The sequence below is a fragment of the Anarhichas minor genome, unplaced genomic scaffold, assembly GCF_050575085.1.
Source record: "Anarhichas minor isolate MPS153535 unplaced genomic scaffold, ASM5057508v1 ptg000004l, whole genome shotgun sequence".
In the NCBI taxonomy this organism is placed as follows: Eukaryota; Metazoa; Chordata; class Actinopteri; order Perciformes; family Anarhichadidae; genus Anarhichas; species Anarhichas minor.
Window position 1 is genome coordinate 13212575 of NW_027466450.1, and position 18862 is coordinate 13231436.

An 18862-nucleotide genomic window follows, 5' to 3' on the forward strand; every position below is an offset into this window, starting at 1 on the left:
GTCAAATCAAGTCACGTTTATTCATGGAGCACGTTTAAAAAACAACAAACGGTGACCAGAGCGCTTTACAGAGAGATTTGATAAAACACAGACATAAACTAGAAAGGTGCACTCAGCAGAGTGCAGATCTCTGCAAAGGTGTGTCAGTAACCACAAGTGTACCACAAGTGACTGTTTTTCACTGGCACGTCTCACGCAACAGATTCACTCTCATCTTTATCTATGCAGATGTCCGCGCCCAATAAAAAGGCACTGAATAACTGTGTCAAGAGGGTGCAAACAGTTTTTACGGAGACAGAGAGTAGTGTGTTAGGAGTTTAGAAGGCAGTCAATGGCAGTATAAAACAGGCGCTAAAAGGTGTTTCGAGAAAGTGTGAGTCACCGCAACCACTAGAAGTCCTTGAGCATGGAGCCATAACTGGTCCCCCAAATATTAAGTAGTTTGCTGCAGCAGAATGCGAGATAAGTCGTGGACAGACACAGAGGTGCACACACACTTACACACACGCGCGCGATCGCATGATTCCACTGGTAGAAATTATAAGAGAATATGAGTAAATGAATAAATACATAGAATATCTTGATAAAATCAGAGCATACAACGGTATTCCACAAACAACTAAATGAAATAGAAGTAAATAAAAACAAGTGTGTATGTCTTCATGATGATAATTAAGGGGCTAAAGAAAAGAGATTTTTTTTGATGCATGATCTAATTGTTAGTGGCAAACTGTACCAAATATATGGTCTCTGTCTCCTGGTCTTGCTGCTGCATTTTGAACAAGCTGCAAGCGAGATAGGGTTGACTGACTGAGTTATGACAAGAGGAAATAAAAGCGTGAGCTTAAACTCCATAAATCTTTAATAGGCAGGAATGATTTTAAATTTGCGAGTGATGTCAGATGGTAGAAGCTAGTTCTGACAACTGAGTTGATTTGCTTATCAAATTTTCAACAAAAATCACAGATTACACCAAGATTTCTTTGTGTGGGAGTCTGTTGGACCAAAGAATAGGACCTCAGTTTTATTCTGTTTTTTTGCATCCAGGATTTTACAAACTCAATGCAATTTAAAAAGGAGTCAACACTGCATGGATCACCAGGTTGCAGCGGGAGGTACAGCTGGGTGTCGTCAGCATAACAATGGTAGGATATATTAAACTCTTCTCACAGGCCTAGAATCCCCACTGTATCCTCTCTACACACACACACACACACACACACACAACCTGTCAGCCCTGCCTGTGGCCAGCCATTGAACCTGGTATACTGATAACGGCAACAACAGCCTTCTCCTCTGCAGGGAGAGAAAGTCTCATTCATATGTATCTTTTGATGTGCCAGGAAATCTCTGTCACTTGTTTGTGGACGGCTTGAAAAGACCAGGCTGACATTTGGAGCGGCATATTTCAATACAGCAATAGAGAATTGGAAAAACGGAAGTTCTGTTTCAATACTTGCCATGTTCACATTGTGTACGTGGTATGCAGCCGAGTTTTAGTTTAAAGTGGAAGAATGATTTCAGTGCCACTCTCTGCCCGGTTGGTGACATCTTCTGGCATCAAACTTTCTTGGAGTGGAGAGGTTTTTGAAGCACTGGTTTTGGTATCTTCTATTTCTATGTAGGAACACAAAACACAAAGCAACAGCATTAATCCAACAATGATGGCCATGTGAATAATGAGAGGGAGAAGCATTTGTTATAGCAAAACTTCTTAGGCGGGTAGTTGGGACGATGTTTGGTGTGCAAAGACACCGTCTCCTACCAACAATGATTCATTTAACCACGAGTATGGTGTTTTCATAACACAAGTTATCAGTTTAGGTTTCTTCAACTTAGCCAAACACTAAATTCTCTTCTCAACTGGTGGCAGTGGAACCAGTTTCCAACATATTTACATCTGATCACATCATAAAGCTAATAAAGCAAATGCGATAGCAAACAGTTCCCTATTTACACATCCAGCAGATGTGGAGCAACATCTGCATTCATTTGGAGTTGGCCACCAGACCCATGTAAGCCCAACATTCATTCTCCTTTTAGCTCTGTTGGTCTCCACCAGCTCCTGAATGTCTCGATGGCAGATAAATACTCCAGCTAGTCTCTAACTACGTCTTATGTCAAGCGATTGGAAAGTAGCGTACCGTGGGTCTATCAGAGCTTTTCCACTGAAACAACTTCCAGCTGCAGCTGGAAGATTCAAACAACACAGGCGAGTGATCAGGAAAAATAAATCATATATTCGTGACAGTCATGTGACGTGAGGTTGTGGAAAGCGCTGACAAACAGGATCGTCGTGTCCGGTTGGTAACATGGAAATAAAAGTACAGAATCACATGGACCAATGCAAAGTGAAATATTGTTAGAAATGTATTTAAGTAGTTAAAATCATGATCAATAAATATGAATCCCAGGATCAAAATTGTCACATATTGTGTGATGTTTGCCATCCATCTTTTTAAATATGCTGGAAAGGGATTTCAACTTTTCTTATGGATGGAACAACAACATACAATTACTGTGTGTGTGTGTTTGTGTATGTGTGTGTGTGTGTGTGTGTGTGTGTGTGTGTGTGTGTTTGTAACCTCACCTGGCACACATTCAAATGCATATAATAGACATTTTACTGACACAATGCAGCCCTTTAGGGATCAGTTACCCTCACTCACGTCTTTATCATCTCAAAGCTTTGACTATGAATACCTCCTCACACTGATCAGACACACGCTCTCTTACACACACACACACACACACACACACACACACACACACACACACACACACCAAGGCTATGAAGCCATTTTGATAGTTGAGATGTATAAGCGTCTTTTCAAAATGCCGTCAGAGAATGTTATCTCCTGCAACAGCTCGCCAAACAGCACAATAGCCTTTATTGTAATGACTGACAGAGAGAATCTCATCTGTGTGTGTGTGTGTGTGTGTGTGTGTGTGTGTGTGTGCGCGTGTGTGTGTGCGTGTGTGTGTGCACCTCATGGTGTTCCAGTGCGAGGGGGCGTTTACCCCGTCATTCCACTCTTCCCATAAAATGGTTCTGAAGGTTTTATACCCTATTTCATACGCAAGTAAACATCACACAGATTAATAATATAGTGAACTATTAATGTGAGCTACCTGTGATTTTACAGATGGTCTCTTTAAGAGCCAGTGTGGGCAAATGGACAAACTTATTCAGTAGATCAGTGAGAGACTCATATTTAACATAGAATAGCATCTGTATCGCTCATCTTCAGGAAAAGCCAACGGATCTGTTCGGTCTCTAAAAGCTCTCCCTCCAAAGAAAACCTTCCACACAAACATCGTTAGCTCTCACTTTCTTCCCGCCGTCCAGATGCTCCACCATTTGTTCATCTTTTGCTGGATGAAACTTTTTCACCGAGGTCAGTTTATCCTGCAGCAACAGGAAACTTCGTCAGGATCTGACAGTCGGAAGAGAGAAAACAATGGGGACAGATGCGAGGGCAGCTGCAGAGTACGTTTCATCAGCATCTGGGTTTTTAGCCAGAGTGTGAAAACTGTTTTTAATTATGAAGACAAAAATCCAGCTTGGTACAGGTTCCTGGTCAGATCTGAGATTCAATGGGAAACTCTGAAGCAATACGGACTAAAAAGTCTCTGCTAAAGGTGTGTTCATACGAAAAGCAAGCAAATGTGACACCGGAAACATTTGTGCAGTCCTGGTTTCTTCACCCCCAACAACCAATGTACGTACCGAGGTTAGCTGTAAGCTAGCTGGTAACTAGCACACTGTGTATTGATTGAGAACACCGGCCCCCCATTTTCTTTCCCGCCAGACAACCGCTGTTAGCATGCTAACGTTTGGTGTCAGAGTCCAGACTTCACCTGACAGATATACAAACACAATAAAACATGATGTAGATAAATTAAATAGACAGCAGCCAAAGAATAGCTCTTTATTTCCCCCTTTCTCTTTTAAGGGGTTACGGGAAAGCTCCAGTTAAACAATGAACTTACAGCTAGCGGTTCATTTATGCTACAGAAACATTAACCGTTAAGCTTGGTAAATCACATTACATCGCTAGCTAGCCAAACATGTTTAGATACATAATCAGTACAATCATAGTCAGCGTAGTCGTTGATATTGGTCGTTTCTTTCACTTGCTGCAGGGTCGATCTTTATCGCTCAGGTTAACGGTCCCGCTGCTGTAATCTGTGCATAATATCTTTGAGATGGAGGATCAAATACACATTATTCTTGGTGTTCAAGTAGTGGGAACAAAAATAGGTTACTGACCATAAGTAATAACCATTTTGAGGAATTACAATTTGGAAACACAAAACAGATATTAATATGTATATGGGTAGAAAGTATAACAAGCAATGGCATTTACTTAATGGCACCAAATACCTTGTCTCAAGTAAATAACCAACAATGGACCTTCAACAAAGTGTAATTACTAAGATAACAGATGCACTGAAGTTGATGCTATGCTAACATTTTACCTTTTCACTAAGATTTTTAAGCCTGTTGGGTTAAAACCTTGACACCCATTACATTGAAGTTCTTCTATTATAGCTTTTTCTGGTCTTAAAACCTTCAATTTTATGAATCCATCTCAAACAGCTGGTCATCAAACTATAAACAAGGCTGATCATTTTAAAAAAACGGCACCGATATCCATCCTGAAAGAATATAAAAAATTTAAGAGGGGACATTATCTTTGCTTTAGTTGGATCTGAACTGGTGACATCAGGACACGGGCCCCGCGCCAAATCTCCATGAATCCACCCAGAGCTTTGAGCATGCTTAAGCAATCATGACCTGGCATAAGGTCCATGTATGTAATCAATTATTCATTTGGAAGGTGGGGGGGGGGGGGGAAGTCGGCCCATCTGCTGAGGGGAGCAGTCCTGGCTGAGTTATTGAGCTGTATGCTGTCTGCTGTTTAATAATGGTCCAACTATGTATTGCTCTGTAGCATGGACGAGTCGCAGTCAATCAATTTCAAATCACTGCAGTTTGAAATGTAAACCAATATGGCAATTGACAAATAACTGCAAAAGTCTTTGCTTTTATTCTGGTACTTATTGAGGGTTTTCTAGCTGAAAGAACAGTTTTCTTTACAAGGCAACAGCCACTGAACTGTGGTTCATAATGAGTCTTTAAAAGTGTATTCATCTGGCCCCAAAAGCAGATGTTGTTTTTGGTCCTTTAAATGAAGCAGCTGAAGAGATGACGGACAGTTCATTTGTAAAAAAAAAAAAAGTGGCTTAAACCTCTCAGATAATGAGAAGCATGTGTAAACATTAGTTTTTTTTCTCTTGTTCACCTCTCTTATACAAATCCACTATCACAAAAACACATCGCTCATCTGGAATCTGATTAACAGACTTCCCTGTGCAAACGAGACACTAATCTTGGACCTGGAGATATTAGACTGATTTATAGTATCTGCAGGGGGAAACATTCAGTGAAAACCGGTTTACTTACACCACTCTGTTCCATTTGAGTAGATTTTTTTCTAATCCATCAGATAAGAAAATGATTTGTTGATTTAAAAAAAAAAAAAAAAAAGATCCGCTTCTGCTGAGCCAGTACATTCAAATAGAGGTTAGCTAGTTCTGTATATGAGCTACTTTATCTCACCAGAAGATAAACACGCTGCTGTAAATTCTGGTCTTATTCAATGCGCTTTAAAGAGATCAGACTTATTTAGTACAATAATCTATGCCTAAATAAATGAGCAAACACAACCTTTAACAGTTGAAAATGAAACACAAAGACAGAGTGTGTGCCCAGAATGTCATCGTTTACAGTGTGCTGCCGTGTGATATTATAATGGGAAATGTTGCATCTTGATTATTAATGTAAAATACAATCAACCGTGCCATCTTTAAAGGGTATTTATTCAGCTCGATGACATTCAAGGGCATAAACAGCTTCTTGGAAGAGTCTACTTTCATAGTCCCAATTTTTGCGTTGCAGTAGCGTAGAGATGAGTTTTGCATGAGGTGTAATGTATTTACAGTTATGAGGTGGAGATCTGAATTGGAGTGTTAATGAGGAAAATAGTACAAAGAAATAGTGCTGTGCTGCCATCCAGTGGTGGATTGGCCAACATACATGTAGACTGTTAAAATCTGTGTGAAACGTGAATCACTGAGACTTGAATTTCTTTACAGTTTGAAGACCAAAAGCTAAACGCCGACATGTTAACACAGTTTGTCCGCTCACCAGGCTGAACGTCCTTTAGAGGAACTCTTAGTTTTTTATATTCATACATGGTCTAAGACGGTCCAGAAATATAATACCAAAAAACCAAATACTCTAATGTGTGATGTCATCCAGTATAAATTGTGGAACTGCTCTCTATAGACAATAAATTGGTAATGTTATGGATGACACAAGTATGTTTTTAGGTGTCTAAAACACATTTTGCTGCTGCCGCCGTCCACAGCGGACCATTGCTTTGCTTCTGAGCTTCAACTCTGCTTCTCCAAACTGGGGTCGTGCCGACTGTCATCTAGTCTACTGTATGTAATACACCGACTATGGCTAAGCAGGCTTACTTCATTCAACCCCACTTTAAAACATCCCTTTTACTAAGATCCAAGAAGACCATGCAGATGTTTTCGGATGATGTGCTTAAAAAGTTTGAATATATTTAAACCTCGAGGCGGACGGGTCAGTGGTTACTGCTACATTTGTGATAAAGATGCGAGACTGAGGTCATTGTTCCATAGCCGGTTTGAATCCCATGTGGTTCACAGCACAGTAGTAAATGAGACTGTTGCTGAAAATCTAACTAAGTAAATAATCAACAGTAGCCAAACAGTAAAAATGAATGAAAAACAATTGAGTCCTACTGTAGCAAAGCTTTACTGAATCATGATCAGGTATTCCAGAAAAAAAAAATAAAGGTTTATATAAAATTGCATTTGAAAAGGTCACAATCTGTGTGTTTCCACTCAGCTCGATCAGTAATACGTCTCCTACTTCTTTCTGTAATTAGAGAACACCTCAATGCAGAAATATTCTCAGTGTGTAGTAACAATACTGCCAACATCATTTTCAAAAAAATATATATAAATCGACTTCATATCTACAGCCAGCTGATGCCATTACACTGACAATACATTAAAACTGTACGCTACAACACTCTTGGACAACATGTAATATTTGAACAGAGTAGTAGCATAAATAACCGTCGCGGCTAAGAAGACGTAAAACAGTCAGCTTCCCTTGTTCAAGACTGATGATGAAAAACCTACAGACATAACTTAAATGAGGGTCTAGACTTAGTGATTATGTATTGAGACTTTTAAAAAGCCCATCTTTTAAGAGTCAATGTGATACATTTCATTAATAACTGTAGAATCAGGCCTCAATACAACACGTATAAAATCAGCTTTTAAGATATTTCACACATTTTCCTCCAGTCATTAACCATATCAGCATTTGAGAATTTAACAAGTCGTAAAAGTTTTCATAGTGTGGCATCTCCAGCGTTCTCAGATGAGACTATTTGAATACATTCATGTCCATAAGGCAGGGTAGTAGCTACAGCATATTAAGTCCAGGAGCCATGTTCTCTAACGGGGGAGATTACGAGCAGATGAGCAGCCTCTTGCATTTACCAATTTAAACTTGCTGTAAATAAAAAATGGCCGCACGTAGAGGCGGCGATTTCAAGTGAAAACGAAGTATAGGATCACATTTTACACAAAATGTTAAAACTTTATCTTCAACTTTCACTCAAAGTCATGATAATAGTTTACAAAGAAACAGAACAAACTGGGTCCAAACAGAGTTTCATTCGTGATGTTCGATCCCTCATCATGCTGCTACGAAAATGTGTGAATTCAAAAGTCCTGCTACGAGCAAATTAAAACATCAAAAAGGAAGAGTAAGAGCAGGATAAAAAAAAAAAAACATTACAGTGGTCAACTACATTGTCATCCAATGCAAAACGTCAATTTCAAGGTCCAGTGTTGCAAAAATAATCCAGTGAAGTTTTCATATCCAGTGGCTGCCAACAGACGAGCTTCACGTGCAGTACTGACTGGATTTAAAGGGTTTGTAGTGTGCTACAAGGACAGTACAGCATCACATCAGTACTTCATGTTCAGAGTCCAGGCTTTCATCTCTTAGAGTCAACATTTAAAGTCACCGTCTTCGTCTTTTTATAGATTTCTTTTAGTCCTTCATCCAGTGTACTTCAGCACAGCAGCGCTACATTCTGTGTGATCCGTGCGTGTACAGACAAGCTCAGTGTAGCAGTGATCCAGTGGTGAGAATAACCAGCAAGATTTAAAAAAAAAAAAAAAAAAAAGAGACAAACTTCCCTTCCGAGTCAGAAGCCGGATGCTTTTACGCATCGAACCTTACAGTGTCACGAGATCTTAGTGCGTCAACTTGACCTCCGTCAACTTGACCTCCGTAGCAAACAAGTTGAGTAAAAAGACTTTTCATCACTTTTCACCGACAAGGAGGTGGTGCACGTTATGAGAGACAGAGGTTTGGCTGACTGGATGGATTAAGCAAACTGCAGGTCACTGTCAGTGAACTCATACAGGAGATTCACAAGTTAGGTGCTCTTAAGATGTTAATACTGGAGCTAAATGTTTGTTTTACAAAAACTAGGCATGTTATCTTGAAAAACATGTCATCATATTCCTATTATTTTCCTGTGTACTATGTTTAGTTTGTCCAATCTGTTTTGTAAGTGTGGGTGTAATTGTGTCTGTAAGCTGCCTCTTCCCTGGTTCCAACTTCCCTCTGAGCCCTCAGTGTTCAGCACTGTGTGGCTGGGTGAGGGCGGGGGGGGGGGGTGAGGTGGGAATGTGGTGATGGCCGCTCCTCATTTCTCCATCAGAGCTCAGTGGTTAGGAGACCTCTGGGTTTGGCTCCGTCCTCCGGGGCTGGCTGCTGACCCACAGTGCTGCGCGACACAGTGACAGATGGCAGAATGACTGCATCAGAGATGGAGACTATACTTTGCTGGCAAAAGCATCAAACATTCACGATCGTGTTGACCGAGAAGTTATGAGCATATGGGTCCTGAAACATTATGCTTTAAGAAGAATGAATTCAAGGAACAGAGAAAAAGTATCCATCACATGGTGAAGTGCATAACTAACATCATTTAGTAATTCCCTCTGACTTGTAGTGGAGTAGAAGTATAAAGTTGCATTAAATGGAAATACTCAAGTAAAGCACAAGTACTTCACATTTGTATTTAAGTGCAATACTTCAGTAAATGTACTTCACTAGCTGAGACTCCTCTGCAGTGACTAGCTGTGTTTTACAGACAGATACAGCGCTCATGATTTCTCTAAATAGCAAAACCAAGCAAGAGTTGCAAGTGATTCGGTCCACTTGGAACTCTTTTGCGTCGGGATTTCAGCTAAAGGGAGGCACTTTCCTGCATGACCAGCAGGGGTCAGCATACTACCAAAGCTTGCTTTAAAAGCAAGCTTCAGGCGCTTTGGGTTCAAATCTAAAAGAGTTTTACCTGGCGGAGTTGGCGTTACGTGTGTGAGCGAGGCGGGGGAGGACTGGGGTGAGAGCTGCTCCCCCATCTGCAGGGAGGAGACCCTTAGCAGGGGGGTCGAGGAGGCCGTTAGTAAAGACGCCAGGAGGCTGCATTAGACGGGTATGAGGGAGAAGGAAGGAGGTCATTCTCTACATAGCTTCTACATCAGCCAGCGTGAACAGCAGCTATGCAAGTGCATGTGGAAAAAATGAACAGTGAGCCTTGCATCATCCGTTTCAGGACAATGGAGACAAATGCAAATAATGGAATACAGATGAAAACCTCCAGGTAGACAGTTGAACGTGAGAAAACGTGAGAATACAGAGATTGATCACTCACAGCGGTTGAAGGAATGATCCAGCGAGGTGTGATGGGAGGTTTGGGCTGCTGCACGGGTGGTAGCTGGGAGACAGAATGATCAGGATAATGTTTGTATTGACCATATTCATTTATGGTGGTGCATTCTACCACCTTCGATCACGGATGCAGGTTTACTTCAATAGCTCACTGCCAACTCTCACACATCACATGTCTTGTTTTATTCTTACTCCTCTTTTTCCACTTGCCTCTCAGAACACAGTTACAAGAGGTAGCGGTTGAACTCTTCCCCAATGAGACAATCCTACCAGACCCGTAGACGTCATTGGCGTTTACGTAAACAGACCTTCATGGTAGAATAGCGGTGCTCTGTCGGCTAGAAACCGATGTAATGAGTACAGGGACTTCGCTGTGGGACTCGAGTTAAATTGTGGGTGCCACATGCCATCAACGGGGGAGAAATGAGACACGGAAATATGTTGAATGCAGGACTGTTACGCACAAATCAGCCTGAAAACAATGTTGTAACGTGTTGTATTGTTACAGTCCAGGTGGGTAGTGAGACTGAGTTTGTCTTGAGTTAAAGGTCAGTGGTTTACTCCCTGCAGTGACTAATCGTTCCTCCTCAGTGTTCTTCAACAGGTCAATAAATCCTGTCCTTTTACAAAAGGTGCTTTCACAAATAGGACTGTGACTGACCATAGGAGTTGGATCAGTGAAATCAATCAGGTTGTCAGACAGTGGGGCGACGTTTTGCAGGTCAACCTCCTCTGCTTTAACCTGCAGAAGGACACAAACACACCACAACACATAAAAGAAGAAACCTCTACAAATTCTCAACACGACACTAGATCAAAGAGGAGAGACAAAAGCAGCAGACTCCAAAGAAAAGGGAAGCGAGGTGATCGTCTTTGCAACAGCGGCACCTACAATGGTATCACTTGGAAACGCGACGGGGAGAGAAGTTGAAAAGTTATCTTCTGCCACTTTAAACAGAGATCCTTCAGGTTTAAGAGCGGTCACAGTAAGACAGGGTTATGAGTACCTTCATGACGTGTAATAAATACAATGTTATGAGTTACCTTTGGTGCCATGCCTTCGCCGGCAGACTCAGAGGGCATCTTGGGAACAGAGGGGTTTACATCTTCAACGAGCCTCTCGGCACTGATGAGCAGAGAAAGAGAGAAAGAAACAATTACAGAAATGTATTTCAAGTTCCTCCTCCTTGGTACAAAAGTAAGTTAAAGCATATTTCATTAGTACATTTATAAGACATTTATTGTTCACATGATCAAAGAAATCTCTTGATTGATTATCAAAATTGCTCTTGATAGATGTTCTATGATTGACTAATTGATTGATCAATTTGTTGTTTCAGCCCAGCATGAGTAAACATGACTGTAAACACTTATTGAGCAGAGACGCCAGAAGTATCCAGGCAGAACTCAAGTCATGTGACTCAACTCACCCAGACACACACTGAATTACTCACACACACACACACACAAGCAGGCATTGCTAAAACATGCCAACAGATGTCAGCAAAGACCACCAAGAACAAGCAACCCTTCTTTCTTCGATGGATATTGTGAGCATTATATTTGTTTTATGCTCTGTTAGGAGGCAGGCCTGTATGAATAGTACAGTGAGGGCACAGGAATTAGTTAAGTTAAGTCGATGCTATTGAAGGAAAACCAGTTTTGCACTGAAATCTGAATGCACCTGTTTTTTACTCTCCAAATACAATCTTTATACCCTTACTTTTAACGGTTTTCTATCCTCCTTTATTCATTCCTTGTTAACATCCGAGTGGTCCGAGCCTTTTGTTTCTTCCTACTCTCAAGGTCCTAACAGCTGAAGTAGGTTAAATGACGACGATCGTTGCATAAGATGTGTTTAAAGTTGTAGGCACAGTGATCAACATCAATTTACTGCATCCTAATCTGGACAGTGTAGTCATCACTAAATCTATTGTTTGATATAAAGTTAGATAAAAGAATGGAGAAAACGGATATAATGCGCTATAACATGCAATATAATTAGAAGGATTAGGAATCTGCAGCGTCAAAGGTTCCCTCCTTAGCTGAAGCTTTTCTCACTGTTTCTCTCTCTCACATTTCTTCAGCCACAGAGCGAATAATGAATACATATATTCAGAATTTACCAGGTAGACAAATCCCAGTGTGTGCAGTTTTTAAACTTGCATATACATATATATATTTTTAAAGCATTTAGTACATAGAGACACACAGACTGACCTGGCCCCTGCTGATGAGACCAGTGAGGCTGACTTGAGCAGGTCCCAGGAGTCTTGGATTTCAGGGCGAGTGCTGACGGACAGAGAGGAGTTACTGCCCATCCGCCCCGTGCGCACTCTCAACCTGAAAATAGACACGTGCGCTTGTTTTGTGCCAGTGATTTTGTGTTTCTACTCGATGCGCAATTTCGGCAGAAAATATTCAACAAAAAGAAAAAAAAAATGAAACCCTCAAGATTGAATCAAAGCAATCCTTTCACAGTAAAGTAAAATATTCTCACAATAAAATAAGCAAATTCATCATGAATCAATATTGGAATGGGTTACCGGGAAGGAAGAACATTTAAATGGATTTTTTAAATAAGAACTGGAGGATATATACATTATATATTGTTACAGACTGCATTTAACAAATCTTACGTGGCTCACCCCCCCACCATCATCCTGAGCCACTTACTGCCTCCGATACAAAGCAGGGATTTGCTTGACAAGCTGTGGAGCCGTGCCTGTAAGAACGAGCTGAAGGTGACGTAATGTTTTCTGAGCAACGCCAATAATCCTCATGAATATTCAAGCGGTTGATCAGCTCTAGCAGCAGGCAGTGCCCAGATTGGCTGAGACAATGTGTTGACAGTTGGCATGACTCAGGGGAGATGGAGGAGGAGGGAGGAAGTCCCACATTTCAAGACAATAGAGCACAAGTGACAATAGCTTCTCTCCTGTCCATGTTTTCTCTGCACTGACTGTACTGTACTGTTTTTAAAGGACAGACGATTCGAAGCTGAAAGGACGAAATAAACAAAATGTTTTCTATAGTTGAATACATTTTGGGAGCCTTAGCAGAAACACATTGTTTTATTTATAATGTCAATAACATAAGGGAGCTAAGTTTAAGAAATATCACTTCATTATAAATATGTATCTACAGACTGTACTTTTAATAATAAAAATATTCCAGTGTGTGGTCATACCTGGCTGAAGCCTCCTGCAAGTTACAGTTTTTATCTCCAACAATTAGGACGTGTTCCTCCAAAGATCCCTACACAGCGGAGCAGGGAGAGAGAGGTTCATCGGGCGGGGGACTAATGCAGCCATTCATCTCCGACTCACAGGACAGCAGAGTGCCATCGCCACTGTGACATTAACATGGATGTGTTGCACATCACTGACATACTGCCGCTAGGATGAAGTCATTCTGCTGCGACACAGACACTGAAGCCCTCATTGTCAGACCATGAAAAGGCTGTTTTGAAAGTCAGAAAGGCCCTGGCTGAATGCCATTACCTCAGATACATGAAGGTACATAAATTAGAAGCATTAAAGTGCGATCACTAAAGAATAACATGCATCCAGTTGTGTGGGGTCTGTTCCTCACCTTCAGGGCAGCAGCCTCAACTTGTGCTTTCAGGATGTTACTCTTCAGATCCTCTGGGGTGCACAGTGGAGTGACAGCTGGACTACCGCCTGTGCTGCTCAGACCACACTTCTCTGTGAGCTTCAACACGTCCTCCTGGTGGGGCACACACACACCCCATACAAAGAAATATGGTTATTACTTCTGAACAAACCAGACATAGCGATGCTAGCCCTGCTGTAATGTCTCTATGTTGGGGCTGGACGCAAATAAAACGTGTCTTTATCTAGTTTTCCTTTTTAGGTCCTGGGATAAAAGTTGCAAAATTAACCTAAATACTATATTAACAAATACTCACCTGATTGTTCATGGCCATATTAACGTTGACATTTTTCAGAGTACCAAGAAGCGGACTGCTCTCCAACTCCAGCTGCTTCAGACGAGCGGCTGCTTCTGGAGAGACACGGCGTTAAACTTAAACACACGCCCACAGAGCTGCATTTGAATCATTCAGTGCGTGCACAATAAAGATGTGAAGAAGACGGGCGTGAGTCTAAGTGGTGGTGCCAAGTACATGTTCATATATACTATAGGGGTATTCATAGGATTACAGTGGCTTATTTTAAGATTCAGAGTTCATTGTTTTTCCCTGTGTGGTATTCTTTTCTGCGGCCTCACCAGCGAGGCTGAGAGGATCTTCCCCGGTGGCAGCATAGGCGTAGCTGGGTCCGGCCTCGTCTGCAGCGGTCTCAGGGGGAACGACAGGACCCCCGAGGACATCATCGATGCACGTCTCCATCAGGTCAGCAACCGTGGGCACACTAGAGACAGGAAACAGGAGAGGAGGAGGATGTGAAAGAAGCGGCATAATCATATTTAAATATAAACAAAAGCATTGGAGGAGAAAATGCAAGTGTGATATTAGACAGCTGTACAACTTACCTGCGACACCCATGAGACATGAATGGACTCTGCAAAGATGTCAAAACTGGCCCATGGTGACAATTTTCAGAAGACAATTTTGGAATAACTTCCAACAAACAAACTTTACAAAAATGTAATAGAATGTTAAATAGAAGGCCACCGTATTTTGAAAAATATCTGGCAAAGCGTAAAGGTTCATAGGTGTTTGGCAAGTATAGCCTTGCATCCATTGTATTTAAAATAAAAAATGTTCGTTATCAGGAACTCAAGAAAGCACAAAGACAGTTACTGTTCCTTCTACCAGAAAGATAAAGGACCTGTGCGTTCAAGAGGGAAGCTCTTTAAATAAACAGCATTGGTGAAAACATCTTCTCAAGAGGTAAAGAAGCACGATTCAGTCAGTGGAAGTAAGTCAGCAAAGCAGACAATAATCTTTGAGGGGAAACATGTGGTGCAATATTGAAGCAGAACATTTGATACATGGATTTTGGTGGAAGCTCTTCCAGCAGAAGTAATTACCTCATATTTCTGTAGCCTGAAGACGCAGTGAAACATGAGAAGCATATATTACTTATTATTACTTACACTGCCTGAGAACACAGCAGCTTAGGCACAAACACACACAAAGATGTGACGAAAAGGACAAAACTGTTCCTGAGGACTCACTAACCAAACGTACATAAACACTCCCACATGTTAGGTAATCCGTGAAGGAAGCAGTGAGGATGCATCCAACCCTGATGTGGGCAGTAAACAATGCATTGCATTGTGTATTTATAATGAAATGCAGCGCATGCACAGTTAAGAGATGTCATTGGGAGATGATACATCTTTTACAACAACCCAAAGGTTCTGAGCATTGAAGTGATTCTTGTCATGTTCAATCCTAACAGTAGTGTATAGATGTCCTTTGTTCCTGTGCTTCATATTGATCAAACACACACAACACTACATCGTCTTCTCAATCAAGAGCAATCCTGTCTTTATTCTCTGAAATGATTTTAAACGCTGTTCAGAAAGATATACATCCTTTGGTCGGAGCCATGTTGTAAACGTTTAACTAAGCAATCACATTATGAAATCATCTTCATTGGTTGAACTGTGCAAGAACACATTGTACAGTGTAGTAGTTGAGGTGAGATTTCCGTTATTATGCACACCGCTCTTTACACATCAGTCAAACCCACCGTTACCTCGGTGGCTGCGTCGTTTCATAATAACCCTCCCAACTGTCTCCACACTACTGTAGCTATGCCGCTAAACAATTTACATTACATTACGATTCACCTTTGAACATCTTAATGGGATTGTGCTTGTTGGATTTCTCGCCAAATGTTGGATGAGAAGGTCATTTTTGAATTGAAGTAAGAGTATAGAGTCCAGGATGTGTTCAGGAACAAAACGCTAGTATTTTTTGTGCCAAGTTAACAACTTCTCTACACGACAGACGAGAAAGACATCGACCTTCTTATCCAACTACCTTTTAAAAACAGCAGCAGATCCATAAAATGTGCAGAACAGATTAAATACAAAATAGATAAAATCATATTTTAAAAAATCATTTGATGGAACTAATGCAGTAACAGTGTTTGAAATACTAATTTTGAGAGGCCGACACTGGGAACAGAAGAGGACTTAGTCAAACCCTCCAGGCAGGAACTATGCGACTTATTGTTTCCTGACGGAGTCGAGAGTGGAGTTGAATTCCTAAGCCTCACATTGATACCATCTCCCCCCCCCCCCCAGCCATGAGGTTAAAAGTGAAGGACAGAGGAAGGAAAGGGGGCGAGGACAGACAGAATGAGAGCGACAAAGAAAGTGTAGGTGACAGAGAAAAGCAGCAAAAAGTAGACAACTTCCAGGATTGTCTATGGAGGAAGGGTCGAGGACAAGCGGAGGGAGTCGAGTGAAACATTGAGAAGGGCGGTATATCAAGTGTGATGGCACGCTTGGAGAGGCGTCAGTCTGCGACGGAATACGTGATACTTTGAGCGGTTTGTGTGGAGGAACGCTTCAGTTAGAAAGGCATGACTGCATTCACACCAAATGTGTCCTTCCATGTGGTGCAGTCACTGCCACAGAAGCTTTTCACGGGTGAGTCACTGCCGAGCCATTCACATTTACTAGTGTGCTGTCCAATTCATGTCAGCACGGAGGGGGCAAGGCCGTTGGCAGTTCCTCGGATCTGTCCGGCTCCTTGTGGGGAGCTTTGATGAGACATGAGCATGAAGGGGTGGAGGAGAGGAGACCTGAGGAGAACAGGGTGGAGGACAATGACAAGGGGATGTAAAGAGATGGGGGGGGGGGGTGTAGGTAAACCACAAGCAAGACTGGTGGGAGAGGAAGGGAAGCATTGAATGGAAAAACAGCATAGATGAGAAAGAGATTGTATGCAAATGAATGAGGGAGAGAGAGAATAAGGAGAAACCGCTAGTTTGACAGGTTTAAAGAAGAGGGGAGGAGCAGAAGAGAATGTGAGGCAGCTGATAACATGAGTCTGAAAGAAGAGGAGCGTCGTCCTTTGAAGTGTAATTCATTGCATGTGGACTGAGGTGCAGGTTCACCTTGTAGTCCGTCCTTGCATGTATGAGAAACAGGACTCCTTGAGGAGGTTCTACAGTCGTGCTAAGAGCTCCATGTTATGTTGTCACATCATGTCATTTTAAATCAGGGCTTGGCAAGAGAAATCATGCTGCTGATGATTTAAAAAAAAAAGATATTTCAGTGAACATTAAACATGAATACATACATAAGGCGTTCATGGTTGTGTCGGGATACTGAACATGCCATGCAACGTATGGCACATTGCTTCTGGTACACTGTACACTAGCGTGCATCTAAGTGTGCTGTGACTTGCACACTTGAGCGGAGTGAAGTGGACTGGGTGTCTCTGGAGCTTCCTTGACCTGGCTTTGCACCTCTAGCGGCTGAGGTCTGATGGGTTATGTGTCAAATCTGTGTTTATATATTCAGCGCTGGCGGCTGCGAGCCGGAAGCCGTTATTCATGGCGACAGCTCCACGGGGAGCGCAGGAGGTGAGGGAGCGCACAGTTTCCCACTGCCTCTGTAAAACGATGACGGACTTGATGATGCGACTAGATTTACAGCAGACTGAACTCCTGACCTTTCATTATTTTCCATGTACTCTCTTGATAGCGAATGGAAGAATAGAATGCAATGAATTCATTTCAATGGCATTCATCTTTAAGTTATCTACTTATGATGATGTTAGAGGAGAGAAGTAGAGAGGCTTACAGGAACGAGAGGAAAGCGTACAGAGAGAAGGCAACAGATACAAACAACAACGAGAGAGCATACAGGCCATTTACATTACCCATTACTATTAATTAATTCGTATTGGTTAACATTTCACTTTGTTTTCTCTTACTTAAACAAATGCAGCTCCTCTTATTCAACTAATTTCGTGTGAATGATCTGTCATTATGTTTTACATATAAACTGGATTATATCATCAGTATGAAGGCATCACATCACAACTTTACATGTATGAGCATTAGGCTTAAGCACATTAGCATTTATTCTCTTTTGTGCTTGGTGAAGTTGGAGGACGACAGACAGAGGGAGAGAGGAAATTGATCGCTCGAGTGCTCCATGCTAAATTAAAAGTGCTAAGTGCTAAAAGAAAGGGAGAAAGGAGTGGGAGGAGAAAGGGATTAGTCTGAAGCATTAGTGGTATCGTCTCTTTCAAAGCATCCTCCTCCGGCCCACTGAGTCAGTAGTAAACTGTTGCCATTGGCTGATAGCATGAACCAGAACTCAGTGTAATATCTTATCAAAATACACAAGAACTTGCAGGGCTTGGGTCTTGGGATTGCTGATAAAGCAGTAGACCAGACAACACTGGCCTACTGCAGAGTAATGTGGGCCTGTACCTGGCAGGTCTTCAACTTAATCTAGTTTAAAAACACTTAAAACAGACACTAACCTGGGAAGCAAAATGTCGGAAACCTTTGCTTTTCCCGCACAAAACAAAAAGAGTTGGTTGACGTGCAGGGAAAAGAAAGTATTTACAGCCTTTAGGATACACCGTTAACCCTTTGAGCAACAACGTTTGAAAGAGGAGTATACAGCATAATGAGTGTGACGGGCCATCGCTCTGTCTGTGCACTCGCCCTTTCCAAGGTTATGTCTGTGCATCCTGTTTTTCAGGGTAATAAACTAAGAAAAAAGGCCTCTGCTCTAAAGCCAGGCAATCCTCTTAGTGCAACTTACCAGAAATTTACTTTACTAGAAACCGGATCAGCCCTGAGCTTTGTTCCACAGAAGCCAGAGTAGTATGATCAAGAAGTAAGAGAACCTACTTTACACTGGTAAAGGTAAAGGTTTCAGCACTAAAAACCTGAAATCTTTTTGGCAAGTCCTTAGCATCACTAATTAGAAGTATTAACTTCCACTCATCCTCAAATATCTTGTGAACCCTTTAACAGTTTAGAAGATAAATGAGGGTTCAAAGAGGAGCAGGCGGCCAACAAG

At 41.7% G+C, this 18862-nt stretch overlaps 1 protein-coding gene across 3 annotated transcripts in view; it reads right to left on the reverse strand.

Moving 5' to 3' along the window:
- Window positions 1-6840: 6840 nt before the first annotated feature.
- epb41l5 (erythrocyte membrane protein band 4.1 like 5) overlaps window positions 6841-18862 on the reverse strand; it is a 31042-nt gene continuing 19020 nt past the window's right edge. The window contains exons 18-27 of one of the 3 annotated variants that reach the window (XM_076109724.1): window positions 14123-14265; window positions 13803-13894; window positions 13466-13600; window positions 13062-13129; window positions 12092-12214; window positions 10916-10997; window positions 10533-10613; window positions 9855-9917; window positions 9495-9622; window positions 6841-8921 (exon numbers count right to left, since the gene is read on the reverse strand). In XM_076109724.1, the coding sequence (XP_075965839.1) occupies window positions 8852-8921; window positions 9495-9622; window positions 9855-9917; window positions 10533-10613; window positions 10916-10997; window positions 12092-12214; window positions 13062-13129; window positions 13466-13600; window positions 13803-13894; window positions 14123-14265 (985 nt within the window). In that variant the 3' untranslated portion in view covers window positions 6841-8851. Of the gene's footprint in view, window positions 8922-9494; window positions 9623-9854; window positions 9918-10532; window positions 10614-10915; window positions 10998-12091; window positions 12215-13061; window positions 13130-13465; window positions 13601-13802; window positions 13898-14122; window positions 14266-18862 lie in introns of all 3 variants that reach the window. The other 2 variants (XM_076109717.1, XM_076109730.1) reach the window with 2 other exon arrangements.